General features: G+C 37.0%; 1 protein-coding gene across 9 annotated transcripts in view; it reads right to left on the bottom strand.

Moving 5' to 3' along the window:
• Window positions 1-479: 479 nt before the first annotated feature.
• The window catches only part of KCNN2 (potassium calcium-activated channel subfamily N member 2), a 238911-nt gene continuing 222816 nt past the window's right edge, over window positions 480-16574 (bottom strand). For all 9 annotated transcript variants that reach the window (XM_039544549.1, XM_039544545.1, XM_039544553.1 and 6 more), the window contains 4 exons: window positions 11573-11683; window positions 8917-9044; window positions 3282-3351; window positions 480-1045 (listed from right to left, as the gene is read on the bottom strand). In XM_039544549.1, coding sequence (XP_039400483.1) covers window positions 761-1045; window positions 3282-3351; window positions 8917-9044; window positions 11573-11683 — 594 coding nt within the window. In that variant the 3' untranslated portion in view covers window positions 480-760. The remainder of the gene's footprint in view (window positions 1046-3281; window positions 3352-8916; window positions 9045-11572; window positions 11684-16574) is intronic.

Raw genomic sequence — 16574 nt, 5'->3', positions numbered from 1 at the left:
TGTGCTTACTTTGTGCATTTGCAGCATTTTATGAATAGTCAACTTCACTGTATAGGAAGTTAAATAGTTTCCCACTACTGAAAAAGGCCTTTATAAACATAAAGAGGTGAGCAGAACCCCACCTCCAATAAATATAATACTTTTAAAAAAATTCATGGAACATTTTATAAAGGGTTATAGCAGATTTTTTTTTTAAATAATCACTTTTAAAAAATTCAAGTTAACATTGTCCCTTCTCAAGAGATTATACATACGCAAACTTAATGTTCATCCAGCAATTGTTTTTTACTCCCCTGTGGGCTGAATTTAGAAAATCAATGTTCACATGTGAAGGCTAATTACGCTTAAACTTTGTCCTTCTTTGGTTAGAATCATCTTCTGTATTTGGCCTTAAAATAATGTTTAATAAATATTTAAGAATGTTGAAGCCAAAATGACCAAGCAGTATGTGCAGAAATTAATCTTTTTATTATATTATATACTGTAATAGTAAAGTTTGTTTGAAGTGCATGAATAAAAAGTTAGTGAAATTACAGGAGGAATAATCTATATAGCAATAATAGGTGCATTCACTGTGCATCTGACAGGAAAAAAAAAAGTTCTCACTCATTTTGGCCTAAAACTTTGTGTTCAGGTTTCCAGGATTCTGACATCAGAACCAAGATAACACTGATTAGAATCATAGGGCTTTACAATAAAAGCTAAAATATCGACCATATGATGGCAAAAAGTCTTTATTTTGGGGTTAACGTATTCTCTTCTAGCTACTCTCTGACGAAGTCGGTGGTGCTGTGGAGGAGGATCTCCGTCTCGACAAAGATCGTGATCTCTCAGCACTGTAGGCAACATGCTTGTCATAATTTTGTATCTGAGCTTCAAGAAAATCCCTCTGTTGTTGGCTGATTGTCTGGCTAATCAGTCCTGGGAGAGCTTGAATGCTACCAATTAAGGTTTCCAGTTTAGTTTCCAGAGTAACAATCCTCTTCTCAAAATCTTCACTTCTTTCATTTAAGTCAGAAATCAGGTCGTACATGATGTTTTGAGTCTGAAAGGAGAGGATGCAAGCAGAGCTTTAGATGTGGTTTGAAAACATTTCAGTATGAAGTATTATTCCAGTAGAGTTTTGTTTTTGTTATTTTCCCTGCCCTTTAAAGTTGGTACTGAAAGAAAAGGTCAGCATGAGTGGAGGGCTGATGATACTACAACAAGCACCTGTCTCATGAAGTAATTTTACTCAGGGCTTCAGTACAAATCCCTCCTTGGTGCAACATTCAATGAAGTTAACATTCATTCCTTAGTGAAGCTGTTTTAATTTCAAACTGTTGATGAATTGGGTAAAACAGAAGACCTTTCCGAAGTACAGAGATTTAGAAATGTGCTACCTTAATATTGGATTTATTCAACAAATGGAGGAAGTCCAAAGGTTCCACTGTATATGGGATAAATTCTGGAATTTTTATCCTTTTCTATATTTGCGTTAAATGGATCTTCATAGTTCTAAGCAGTATGTTCCTCCCTTGATCAGCACATGAATCTCTCATTGGTGTTAATGGATCTCCTTATGCTGACCAAGGAGAAAAATATATTTAAAGGTACAACCATCCCTCCCCCTAGAAAACAAAAATATAAGTGATAATAGAAGTGATTTGGTAATACGAAGTGCTTTGAAAATAACCACATGCTCTATCATAAATATGAAGCACAGAATTTTTATACTTCATTTTCACTGCTACAAATGACGGGTCTACACTGGGACTTGCTGAATCAATGATCCTTACATGATAAAATAGAGTTTAATTTATTTTCAGAGTTCACTAGCTTTACGAATAAGCAGAAGGGATATCCCTTGAAGATTTGAATTTAAAAGTACATTCATATTTGCATGGTTGTATTGCTAAATCTCTTTATGAAACAATATTCTTTTTCATTAATAATTTTCTGTCATTTTGATTACTGTACTGTATTTTTCCTTATGAGACTGGAATGCTGTGTATGAAACAGAGATAAGAGTTAAGGTGGTTTATCTATGTCCACAAGAGGGATGTGTGTTCAGTTACGACTTGGGTTTAAACACTTAAAGTGATCTGAAATGATAACCAGATCCTTTATTGCCTTGTAGGCAAATTTACTGAAGTGTAGTTAAGTTTACAGTACACAGAAAGGGAATGAACAGTTAACTGAATAACTGTGTAAGGTGCAAGGCAGTGACGAATCAGCCCAACATCCATATTCTTTTTTCACTGCATGGTGTTTCAAGGGTGTTGGCATGACTCTTGAGGGAAAGCTACTATATATACCTCTCATAAGCAGATCTGTTGTCTTTATTAGTTGACATAAATAGGAAGTGCTTGAATTGCACTGAATAGCTGGGTACCCCTTTTATTTTTAGTTCAGGCAAGTCAGGGAATTTTGCAATACAAAAGTGGGATGCATACGGAAGGATTCAGGCTGTTCATAAAGGCGAGCACTGAACAAATGTGGATTCAAAGCATCTGGGACAGACATCTGAGATATTTCTTTAAAATAGATACACTTCTCGCTTAGTGACATATGAAGTTCAGATCAAGCAGCTGCTATATACACATATGCAGATGTGAAAACTTGTACATTTCAGCCTCAATCCTATAAATCTGATTATTATTCCCTACAGAAAGCACATAATATAATAGTACTTTGCACCAGAATCACACCTTTCATCTGAAGATCTCAAAGGGTTTTAAGAAGTTTAAATAATCAAGCTTCAAAGCACACTACCAAAATAGGTCAGTATTGTCCCTATTTTACAGATATGGACCAGAAACACAGATGTAATGTAACTTGCCCAAGGTCACACTAGCAGTGCTGGACATGAACCCAGAACTCCCGAGTGCCAGTCCCTTGCTGGAACCAGTAGGCTATGCTCCCTCTCACATAAGATGTAAATATAGGGAACAATTTACTCTTTCACATATATAGCATCACGCAAACTTGGCCCATTCCTGAAAGAGGCTAAACATCGTATCAGGCTCCTTGTTATGTGCATTATACAAGGGTTTTGCCTTTTTTCTGAAGTATTAAGTATTTGCCACTTCAGACAGGATGATACTGGCTTTAACAGAATTTACCACAGCAGATAAGACAATTGGCCTATTTTCCTATAATGACAGACTGAGGAAGAATGTGTATGTGTACTTGTGAACTACAGTGAAGAGATGAGCTTTTTAGTCTGAACTATTCATTTTGAGAAGATAAATATTAATTTACAAAAGAACAAATGAAATGTTTGGTAATTGCCTACTAACCTTTGCCAGGTCCACCAAAGTGTTTGCTTGATCGTTCAGTTTCCTTTGCTCCATTTTTACACTTCGTAATCTAAAAAGGTGGAATCTGAGGTCAGATATGTTTTTTTCCATCTTAGGTCTTCTAAAGAGCATGCATATAACTTACAAGAACAAATAACTGCATGGACAATGCCTTGAGTACTTTGTGTAAAGTCAGATCTGGTTATGTGTCTGGTACAATGAGAAGCATGCTTCCTCAACACCGCAAAAAAGAAAGAGCAAGAAAATGTGATGTCCTCAAGACTATTATTTGTCATGGTTAAAGTTGAATTCAAAAAGGGAGGTAAAGGTTTACTCATACTGTATGAAAGAAAGCCAAAACATTCCTTAAAGCCTCAGTATCATGACAAGTAGATATAGGAAGAGAAACAAAACAAGTCAGATTTCATCAATAATGTTATAACAGTCAAGAATCTTCCTATACCTACATGACTAGATACAGATATTAGCCCTGTTCAGTCTGAAATGGATTGGGTTAGAAGGTGTTTGAACCTGATGAAAATACAGTGATAAGTGAGTTTCTTTTTAATTTAAAAAAAAAAAACTTTTATCTGACCAGCAGCTAAATAACCAGAATACTTGTCACTATATTAATTTTATTGTCCTCCTGAATTTAACTTGCAACTTACCTCTAAATAACAATAAATTTCAAAATATATATCAAACATGTTTTTGAGAATTGTGATGTTAATATGTCAGCATGAAAATGCACTGCTTAAACTACAGCATTGTAAAAACTCCTGTATTTTTTCCTCTGGATGCTTGAGTAATTGCATTAAGTTAATTACAGTTATGCACATACATTGAGAGAGAGAACGCAAGCTTTCAGTTTCTCACACTATACTAGGAAAAAGATAAGTATGCTTTGTTAAAAGGCCTATATTTCCAACAAGGCCTATACAAATGGACAATTTTAATCAACGATTTTGTGAACTCATAAACAGTGAGAAGGAAAAAAACCCCTCATTCATTTGATAACGTTGATTATATTACCAAGCTTTATTGAAAATGGCAAACTGATCAAACACACCAACTGACATAAATGGTTTTTGTTTATTTTGTGTGACAGAATGGGTCATTTTATAATCTTTTACTCAAAATACAAGATTTGTTTTGTATCACAAATATATATTTCAGTATATAAGAGTTAAAACACCTCTAACTTCTGATTTCTAATATAAAAAAAGTTAGGAGCCTGAATCTCTTCTCACTTATATTGGCTATACCCCGGTTTAATGCCACTGACTTCAGTGCTCCTGGGTTACACCAGCATAAGTGAAAGGAGAATTAGGCCTAAAGCCAGGAGTATTTCAGTTTTACAGGTAGAGAATCAAAACTCTAAGGGCAAAATTCTATCATCAGTGAGATTTTTGTGATTAATTCCATTGTTGAGCAGATCTCTCCATGTGATCAAGGCTACAAAACTTTTCCACATTCTTCTCTGTCACAAACTCAGGTTTCCAGATCAAGCTACGGGAGCGGTTTGCAGATGTACTCATCCACAATAGGTTTATGAGAGTTTAACCATTTAAGTGTGAATTGTTTGCTAAGGTGTTTCATTTTAGCTGACAAGCAGAAATTGGGCTACTAACCACATCAAGAGTCCTAATGGATATTCTTAAAAAACACAGTTTTCAAAAAAAGTCACACCATATGATACAAATGGAGAAATATCATGCACTGTAACTAACATGCTAGACATGTATGCATAATAAGGGAATAGATTCCTGTTCAGTGGCAGTTCTTATTTTTTGGAAATTTCAACAGAATGAACTCAGGAAAGTGACTCCAGTTGCCATTAAAATACTATGAAACATAGAGGAGCTGGAAGAATTATTCTGTGTCTCCAGTCAGAATTTTTATGTAACCAAAATACTTAAGGAATTTTCCAAAATCCACAAGAAGCTATCAAATGAAGTTTGTATTTGGATCTTTACATTAAGCAATTAATTTGTAGAAACATATTGACTTCCAACTTCATGCTTGAAAGAAAGCTGTGAAGAGTAAAATATCCCACTGAAGGTGTGTAATAATTTCTGTTCCTGAGGTAGGAATCAATTGTTTTCAGAAGACTAACATTCAGTCAATGTGCTGGCTAGCTTCCCCTTTTTGGGCAAACCTAAAGCTTCATCATCTGAAATCTTCTGAAACATTGTTGGTGCACAGAGCTGTAGCTAAGCACTTTTGGAATATGGAAAACTCCTGAAGAAGAAGTTAAACATTACATTCCAGAACAGACTCACTCAAGATACTTTTCAGAGATAAGGATGTACAGATTTGACTGTAGAATTATACCCTTAGTATTTTGTTGTGAATTTATTCAAACAATTGAAAAGGTACATATAGATTTTATTTTCTAGCTTCTTAAAACGCTATATATTGTGGACAATCCAATTGCCAATTCTTTACACTTCAGCACACTGGACTAATCTTTGTGCTGACTAAAAGCCCATGTAATTCCATGGATAATGGAACAGCAGAAATACCAGCTGACAAAATTTGGCCTAGGGGCTGCAAAGGTACAGCTATTACATACAGATCATTCTTTAGCTGCAACAGCCAGATTAAAAGGAAGTTGGCAGATTTTATTTTTTTCTTAAAATATGGATATTCCAATTCCTTCCTTATGAACTTCACTTATCACAGCAAAGATCATGATTTTGGATCACATTTTCACAGCAGCAATCAGACCATTAAATTCACAAATAAAGAATCCATTTGTTGCATGCAGACAGTGGTAAATTCTGCAAATTTTAAAGGAACAGCTCATACAAACTTACTTCCGAGCTCTATTTTCATTTTGTTGAAATAAAAAGACAAAACAAAAGAAAACAATCTGTAAAATATACTGGAACAAACCAACACAGGGGGGTGTGCGTAGGCAAACAGTGGGTTCAATTCAGCAGGTCCCATGGTTTCACCACTGGCTTCTATGGATCAGCAACAGCCACGGGTTAAGCCTGATTTGTTTGCACAATAACGATGGGATTTGCAATAGTGTTACACGTCATTAAGCCTTCCATTTCTTTCCCATTTTCCTTTCTGCCTGCCTGTGACCCATGGATCTTCCTTATCCGTATAGAATATAACATTTATTAATTATGTCTAGTGGTTCCTGTGATTCTCCCCCGTCTCACCCCATTTAATTTACATGAGGAAAAAGCACAATGAGTTGCTGAAGGCAGAGCCAGAAACAATAATTCCATGGATTTTGTAGTTTTAAGGATCAGAAAGGATCATTTACTCTGACCTCTTGTATAACACAGGCCATAGACCTTCAACCATTGATTCCTGCAACTAGTCCAATAATTTGTGGTAGAATGAGAGAATAATGTGTTTTAAAAAATTAAAAACTAACCCAGAATAAAGATGGATAAGGGACATATTGCCATGAATCAAAAGAGATGTAAACCAAAACCAAAACATTTCATTGTGTCCAGGTACTCTAACTAGAAGGGGGGGAAAAGCAGCATTCTGGAGCTGTACTCCCAACAGATTATCATTGCATGCACAGAGGAGGCTCCAATCTTTTGCTAAAATACAATATATAATGCAAAGTACCCTTCTGAATCAGAAGCAAAGTGCTGCAGGGCAAAGGAAAACTCATTAGCATGAGCTCTCAGAGCCCTGAACTGGCATAACTAGAAAAAATGACCACTGCAGTCCAACTGAACTGACTGCTAATAGTTAAGGCAGATGCAGAACAAATATCTGCACCCTTGTGCATCTCTTTTGGGGTCTGAATGGTGTGTAAAGCTGCAGATTGAGCCAGATGGGCTTTTTATTTTAAATTCATTTTTGCATACACACACACACACAAAATAAATGACAAGGTTAAAATGAAGGAATATCCTATGTGGTCAAAGGACAAATGTAAAATGGTGCAAAGGAAGACAATGCTGAGTAAATACATTTCAGAACACATTTTCTTAACCTACCAGTCCTAATCTTTTGTGGGCTTTTTGCATAAAAGTAATTCTACTATAAGGATTTACAACAGTTCTACATTAAAATTTGCAACTTTGCTAAAATGAACCAATATGCAGTGTTTGTACAGTACTTGAAAACCTTCAACGCACTGCACAAACATTAACTAATATGCAGTGAAGCAAATATTACCCCCAATTTATAGATGAGAAAATTAAGGGTCAGATTATGCTCCCAGTCCCTATATCCACACAGGAAGAGAAATTTCCTCCTGCAGATCTCCCACCTCCTGAGCCGTGAGAGTGAATATATGTGAGCCAGCCTACACCATCCCTTCCTGTGGCTTGGACCACTTGTAGGCAGAGGTTGGAGGGCTTGAGGTGGTGAAGTGGGTATGGGATGTGCACAAGCCCACATCAACCTGCATTTAGAATGTATTAAAAAAGCCAGTACACCCAGAGGCTGAGTTAACTTTTCCGCACTATGTTGTTGAAGCTCAGCTCATGGCAGGTACCAAAGGCTTCAATTAGCTGGGCTGCCATGCAGCTGGAAGGGTCAGCAGGAGGTCCCAAAGCAGGTGTGAAAGTACCCGACCGCCTAGCAACCCCCTGGGATCTGCATTTTTTGGGGACAGAAGTCCTTTCATTCCATGTAGCTCAGGGAACTATCTGCGGGTTGAGGAATGCTACTCCCCATGCACTATGTGTCTTTACTTTGAAGCCCAGAAGTTACTGATGTGAGAAGTCTAGTTGGGAGGAGTCTTGGTCCTCCTTCCATCCTCCTGGCTGTGGATCTGCTTTATGACAAACACTTACTGTGAATTTTAGACCAAATTTAGAACGTAGCAGAGTTTCAAGGGCTGTATTATGATGATTCAGCTTACTACCACGACTGAGCCCAGCAGAGAATCTGGTCCAGTCTCTGTCTTTATCACTCCTGATTCTCAGACTGGTTTTATCCCCTGGAGGAGATCAGGACAGGCTGGGGGCTGATCTAAATTATGCTGGTAAAAACTCATAAGGGGCCATCTGGGGTTTGCCAGATTACAGCATGCTCTGGCCATGCTATGTCCCTGCCTAGATGCCAGGGGTGTGTGTAAGAGTCAGCTATGCCAATTACACCCAGTGACGACTCCCACATACCAAGGAAATTCCCAGCTGAGGATGGACAATTACGTTTTTGTCCCTTTGAGCTGCTGGAGCAGCTCCAAGGGCCAGAGAATCTGGTCCATTATCTTTTCATTAAAAATTAGTTGCAGTAATAGCCTCTATTTTAAAGTGATTAGATTATTCTGACATGAAATGATTAAAATATTTGCTTTCAATGAAACTGACATACTTGCCACATTTCTGTTTTCTACAGGGATAAAAAGAGGCAACTGCTTTTCAGCCAATTCATACAATAGTAACAACAAACTACTGGTAATAACATAACATAAAAATCTTCATGCTAATTTATGAAGCATGATAGAGAATTACAGGAAAATGTTTTTACAAAAATTCAGATCATAGCTATGCACTGCTGGCCCAGTTTCTTTTGTGAATAAACACTACTCTAAAATCTTATTTTGCTTTATTCTAAGAGAAAGAGAAAATTCAGAACCCAGAGCAAAGTTCTGGGTGAGGATAGATAAGTCTGGACAGAAAAACCAAACCAAAATAGTACTTACTGATGAATAGCTTGCAAGAATTTGCGTTGATGTTTCCTTACTTTTGCATGGTCTATCTTTTTAACCAGCTTTGTATTTTTATAAATTAACCATGTTTCCCTGAGTACATTGGCAGCTGCATTTTTCACCTGTTTAATAAAAGAAAACACCAGACTCACAAAAATAGCATTAATGTCTCTTTGAATTTTCTCTGGTGTACACCGTTTTTCAGAAGCACTCATGGTCCTAGCTATCTGTAGGGTGGGGGTGCTGTATGAAGCTACAGCAGTGATGCAGGAAATGCGATGACATGACCAGAGACAATGAGGCCTATATAATAAATCTATGCTTCTTGTAAAAGTGATATTTGTAACAGCTTCCTCTGTGGCTGAGAAACACATCTGTTTCTGATGGGAACTTGACCCATTTGGTGCTCTCAGTATGTGTAAATTATATGAAACAGACATTAAAACGTTACATGTCTAGTATTTAACTGGATAGATTGTACAGGACCAAAAATGGATTTCCCTATTACAAGTTTGTCTCTTCTGGTCACTTCCTTCTTGTAAGATTTCTCCCTCTCACTTCTAATAGTGATTTAAGAATCTTTTCCTCTGTGATAAACTCAAGAGATGCTCAAATAAGTGTGTTTTTTTCTTTGTTCTGGTTTTCACATTTTTGTCCCTCCACTTCCACTGAGATAAGCATATTGTCAAAACCTTCTAGCTATGTTTACTGTATATGATTCATGTCTGCTTTGTATTTTTCTAAAATGAGGGTCTCTATAAAATGATATTCACAATATAAAATGTAAGGATACCTTCAATTCTCCTATGCCCTCTGATGTCCCCAGTGTGGTACTGACAATACTTACACAAATATTGACAAAGCATTTCAATGTATTGATGACTAATGTTAATTGATAGGATACTTCCTATGGTAAATATAGAGTATTCAATTGTAGCTCTTATCTCTTTCCTTATCCCTCTCTGTCTATGCCTCTATCATATCCACCATTGCAGTATTCAAGCTAAATCACAGTATACAGAAGGGAGCAATGCAGAGCTGCAACTGGATCCTGCAACTAGCAGGAGCTCCCAGAGACAACAGTCCCAATCATGTACCGCTGTAGTCAATGGAAGTTTTGCCACTGATATCAGTGGAAGCAGAATCAGGCTCACTGGACCTCACTCAAGGACTGAAGTCCTTGCTCTCTCCTTAGCTTTGGACACCGTCAGTTTGTGATTTATGGCAAAATCCAACTCTTGTGTTTTGTGATCTAACAAATATTCAGAAACAGGAATATTCCTTTCCTTTGTATTATCTGAGTGACTGAGGTTACTGCACAAGTATGCGCTGAGGCTAACTTAAATATCACACTGAGCTGATGTTTAGATTTATTTGGAGAGAAAGACTGGGATTAAAGAGAGGTGAGTGAAATGCTAAATTCACAAGAGCTAGAAAATTTGCATGAATCCATTTTACTGCCTAGATTTTCAAGTGTCGTTAAAGATATTAAAGAGACAAGGCAGATGAGGTAATATCTTTTATTGGACCAACTTCTGTTGGTGAAAGCTTGTCTCTCTCCCCAAAGAAGTTGGTCCAATAAAAGATATTACTTCACCCACCTTGTTCCACATTGGGAGGGAGGGGAGGAGAGAGGGAGAGTTTTATCTGCCTATTACTCACGTTCATGGCTGGCATGGTTCAGTTTCTTAATACCTATGTGACTACCACCACCTTCTTCCTAATCTGTCAGGTTGTTTTTCCTGCTTTTGGGTCTGACTGAGCAGACTTTTCTCACATAAATAATCCCCCTGAAATGAATGAGACTAATCAAATGAGAAAGCATAAACTCCATTATTTGTTCCCTTTACATAAACATATTTTCCCTGGATTGTAGATCTTCATTGTCTTCTTAGCTGTGATGCTTATATTTTATTAAATGGTTATTTTTTCAATCAATTAATTAAAAACATTTTTCTTATTGAATTTTAGTTTCTATCTGTGAAATATCTTTAATGGGTGTATGAGATTGCTACATTATTGCAAGTGGCTGATTGAATAACCCCATGTGTTCAGTAAATGAAGCAATAGCAGACTTGACAAAAAAAATCGCTTGTGAATATTTTTAATCCTGTTTTTCAAGATGTTCTCACATGTAAGGAAACTTCTCTCGTTCTTTTACAAAGAACAGTTTTTCTACTTGCGTATGTTTGGATTTCAATCTATATAACTCTTTAAATTCATATAATCTAATAGAACTACAAGAATTACCTATATGCTGTAGTTTTTTCCTCTCATATGCTGCACAAAACTCAATCTAGTTTAATACATAATAAACTTGTCTTTCAGAATAATATTCTGTTCTTTGCTGGTTACCTCAGTTACCTTCCAGCTTTGGTCTAGTTTCAATATGTCCCGCTGGAAGAGAATCTTCAAATCTACTGTCATTGTACCAAATCCTCATGAGGAGTGAGAACCTGCAACTTCCGTTGAAGTCAATGGAAGTTCAGGTGCTCAGTACTCCCAGAAGGCACCCAGCACCTTGCAGAAGAAGGCCCATAGAGAAATACAAGAAAGAAAATTATATATTTTTTCCCAATGAGTCTCACAAATACATTAAACAACATTCCTTTTTCAGTGGGGAATATAAAGATCTGCAGGTATAACTTACTCTTTTAGTTAGCTGGGTATCCATCATGAAATTATGCACATGTTTTTCAGCTTTGGTAAGTTCTAACTTCCTTGCAACCACAGCTACCACCAGCGCAGTGCACCCTGCACCCTGAAAACAACAATAAAACAAACCCCAGGGAGTTACTACTGTGTGTTTCAAAAGCATTTTTTTAAGAAGTTTCGCCTTCACTGAAGAAATATGAAAGGCATCAGATGAATCACCATTCCTAATAAATGTGATGAATATAGTACAGCTATTTTAGTTCAGGGTTATATAAAGAGTCTGTTACCATAGACAGGTAAACTGTCAAGGCATCATCAATTGCTTACTGAAGAGCATCATTTTAAAATCCTGCTTTTCTTCCTCTAGGAGTTGAAAAAAGAAATGGATTTTAGAACAAATTCAATTTCTAATGTCTGAAGAAGGACAGCCAGATACAATGTTTAAAATTTAGACTACATCCATAAATGAATCCAGAAAGGCCTGTTCATAGTCATGGTATCTGCAATTGCTAAAAGGAAGTAAGATTGGATTAGTATCTAGCACAATAAAACTAGAATCTCTTTTAAGGATTTCTTTAAAGTCTAAAGATAAAGTTACCTTAAATCTAGTTTTTAGTCACTTATATATACTTCCATGGAGAGCTGGTCAAAATTTGTTGTGCAAAACCTTTTTTTACTAATACAGATTTGTAATGACTAAAAGAGTTTGTGAATTTTGGTTGAATTCACTGAATTATTGTGGCTGAACAATAGAAATAAAAAAATAAAAATTTCCCCACTTTTTCAAATGACCAAAACCTCTCGGGTCAGCCCAAATGATTTTTTTATGGTCAATGTTTTGGTTTGGATACCGAAACAAAAACAAAGTTATTTGAACAGCTCTATTTCCATGTTCTCTTCTGACAAACAGAATTGATCTTTTTCTACAAATTATGCTCAGTTGACTTTACTACTTTGAATAACACATGTGCCTTGCAGAAATAGCTTTGTAACTTGGACCTTTGTAACAACTGGAGTTGTTTTATGCTAAGTATATGTATGTTTGTAACTATAAATACTGTTCCAAGTACAGCCTGGAATAAGCAGAAACAAATCCCATGGAAGAGAAATATAGTGGGGTGGATTATGTGCCAAGAGAGTAGAAGCAAGTTGTAACAGGTAAAACAACTAACAGGAGGGTGTAATATAAAGCAGTCCCCAACTACAAATTAACCCACCAATTCCCAAATCAGTTCTGTTGTAATACACCTGCCAAGTTCTACAGACAGCTCCTCTATCCCCAGTATTTTTCTGATATATATATACACTGAGTTACACTATGTCTAGCCGTCAATGAAGCTGTATCAGTGCAACTCCTAGTACAGACAGGCAAAGTCTCTCTTTGCATCTTGAAGTTTACCCTGGTTTCACTCCTGTGCTTGCCTCCACTTTTCCTCATTCTAAATTCTTCTCACTCTCTCATCCTTCCCTCCAAAACAATCAATTCTGCTACCTCCAATAAATATGGAGATTTCCCTAATTAATTTGCTCCCTATAAGTTCTCCTCAATTAATTTATTTGCCCCTACACAAAGATCCCACAATGAATTCACCTGACTCCCTCAGTGAATTCATCTGCCTCTTTCTCCCCATATACTGAGACACACAAAATAAATTCATTTGCTTCCCCATTGCACGCACACCATTTAACTTGTCTTGGATCCCTCCCAAACACAGACCCCTCCAGTGAACTCATCTGCTCACCACCAACACATGCAGCCCTGATCTCCCCCAATTAGTTCCACCCTATCTGAACCTCCATGCCAATTTCACCCCCCAAATAAGTGTCTTCCCAGATGTTGCAGGTGCTGCTCCCTGTTCTGATTCTCTCTTTAAGCTGCTGCTTCTTCTTCAGAAGCTCTGCTCCCTCACTCCTATTCTAGCGCTGGATGAAATCAAGGAAAGGGAAGCTGGAGTCTCTCATGCCCTCGAGGCATGTGGGAGCCAGGAGGAAGTGTCTCCACTTCTTCCAAATCCCAGCCCGGCAGGGGAGCATTGCTGAGAGCTGCAGAGAAGGTGCTATTTATACCAGTGCTAGGGGTGTGTGTAGTTTACATTCTCCACATACCGCCAGAAGTGTAGACGTAGCCTTATACACTGCACACATTTTCTGACCCAATCTCCCCCAGCATGTAAATTAATCAACCCTTAGCCTCACCTTTGAATCTGGGTGAAGTTACACAGGGTGAGGGCAGTGGGAGTGCACAGGGAGTCAGTGCAGAATCTGAGCAAGTTCTTTTAGCCAGCAATGGAAATCAATTGGTTTGAGGATCACCATGTTCTCTCAAAAATATAGCCCTGAAATCTAAACTGTCAAATGTATAAAAAAGAGGCTATAATCATAGAATATCAGGGGTGGAAGGGACCTCAGGAGGTCATCTAGTCCACCCCGCTGCTCAAATCAGGACCAATACCCAGACAGATTTTTGCCCCAGATCCCTAAATGACCCCCTCAAGGATTGAGCACACAACCCTGGGTTTAGCAGGCCAATGCTCAAACCACTGAGCTATCCCTCCCCACTGAAGATTACTAGAAAGTCAGTGGTGGTAAATTCTGCCTCAGCTCAGGAATGCTATTATTTAGTCCCAATCATATCTCTGTACCATCTTTCATCAACGTTTCTTGAAACACTTCCCAAATATTAGTTACTTGAGTCTGAGACCATCCTTCTGAAGCAGTAATATACAAAGAATAGTTCACCTGCCACTGGCATGATGGAACGAAGCAGCTGTTTAAATGGCAAATCACAGTCTAGAACCAAAAGGTAAAAAAGAATACTGTATCCAATTGAAATTAAGGGAATATAGGTAAACAAAATGCAATTACCTGAATTGGAATGATTATCATCTGGAAGACTGTGCCTGTAGCAGCTCCATACTGCCACCAGCATGCTAGGGAAATGCCTTCTATTGGCCTACAGGACAGAATGCTATCTCTTGAATCATCAAAATTGCTTCATGAAGCCTCAAAGTGTTTGTTGGAGGGCTCTCATGCAAATACTAATTCACACTGGCTCTGTTCGGCTAGTGAAATATGACAGGATCACATCATGATGGTATGCGTGAAAATGCGCACTTTTTACCTTTGTTCAAAGGAGGAAAGGTAGAATATTACTTGTGGATTTCTTCTTTGCGCTACCATGGAAGGAATCAAATGATGTTTATTTTTTTAATAATAAATAGTTTACAGAGATAGCACATTAATTTAAATTGGGATTTTAACATTTTATCATTATTATAAATACATTGAATTATTATCATACTTTGCACTTCCAGAGGGCCTTTCATTTGAACTAAGATGTGGTATTCACATTTTAAAGATCAGGAAAGTGAGGCATACATAATCTATACTGTTATGTTAAATGATGGCATAATGTCGCATAATCACACGCTCCCCATTTTTTCCATAATTAACACTGCACAAAAAACACAATAATATTTTCTGTTCGAATTCTATCTGCTGGGTAAAAGCACAATTCCAGTTGCAAGAAAGTCTTATTTTAAGGTGACAGACTAAAAAAGCTGAAAAATGTATTTCAATTATTGTACTCTGAACATTATGCAGGACTAAGTCAAACAAACTAAATCGCTGCTTCAAGCTCTTGCTCTCTCTTCTTGGGAATCTTATTTCCCCAAAAACAAAACAAATGGGGAAATGCACACAGCTTTTTGAATGTCAAAGCAGTAATATATTCTATATGGAGTGTACACAGTTTGGTTCATTCCTGCCTGTTAGACTATATTTTATTTTAAATTGCATATTCTGTGTTGGTAAACATCAAGTTTTTAAGAACACATGGGAATTCCAGTTATCATTCACAGACCAAGTTGAAAGGACAAATACAGAACAAAAGCAGTATATTGCTAGTACAGTTAAAAGGTAACTTTCGGATGTACTCTTGAATGCTACCATGGTCTTCAGCCATCCTGATCTATCTTTAGAACCAGGTTTTTCTTTTTTACAAGAATTAGAGAGCAGCCTCATAAACTAACTGTGCCAATTTTTCAAGGCAGCCTATAATTGTGTATACAGTTTTACAGTGTGCATAACCCTTCCTTTGTCCAATGCAAACAGAATTCACATACTCATTTCATATAGAAATTTACCTGTTTTGCACATGCAAAGTATTAAATAATTGCAAAATCACTGGCACAAATTTAGAGGCAGCCTTTTAAAATGTGGCTTTCATGCTAATTTTTATAACCGATATTCCATAAAAACTCATTTAAATTTTTTAATGAGATCTCCTGCATTATTTTTCTAACAGCACCACTAATTCTTAAAACACTATATTTAGTAAAGTGCTGGTATTCTAGGTGATGGTATATTTTAAATGAAAACATGTAAGTCCCTGTGTTAAGTAAAGTAGATTTAAGTATTTTAAACAATAATGTATATAGTAAAATAATTTTGTATCCATTACATAAAATTTAATTATGTGATTTTATTCAGTCTTCCCAGTACAGTTCACAAACACCTTAAGTAAAAGTCTGCCTGCCTTAGGAAAGTGTTTTCTTTCCTCAGCCTTTTACCAAGTGGTTGCTTAATACAGCTTTCTCTGTAAATTATTTGTTTTATTTCATAATAAATAGTCACAAAATAGAATAGAATAAATATGAGCAGATATGCAGTTAAATATTCTCACGTAAGTGTTCTAGGAACTCAGAAGTTGCAGGGCAAAATTGTAAGCAACACATCTATTTTATTTAATGAAAGTGGATAGCTGTTGCTAAAAGCAAAATTAGGAGCATAATGTTTGTTTTTCAGGAGTACTGTAAATTATGCATTAGATGGATTTCCAGCAAACTACACACTAAAATGATGACCTGCCTAGATTATTCTATTCTCCAAAAGCATCAACAGATCTGTTTGGCCTATCTGCTGACACAAGCAGGGCTGCCCAGAGGATTCAGGGGGCCTGGGGCAAAGCGGGGGAGCTGCAGCGCTTGTACTCACCC

The sequence above is a fragment of the Mauremys reevesii genome, linkage group 6 (assembly GCF_016161935.1).
Source record: "Mauremys reevesii isolate NIE-2019 linkage group 6, ASM1616193v1, whole genome shotgun sequence".
NCBI lineage: Eukaryota > Metazoa > Chordata > Testudines > Geoemydidae > Mauremys > Mauremys reevesii.
The sequence above is the reverse complement of the archived record's forward strand: the minus strand, read 5'-3'. Positions and strand labels throughout refer to the sequence as shown.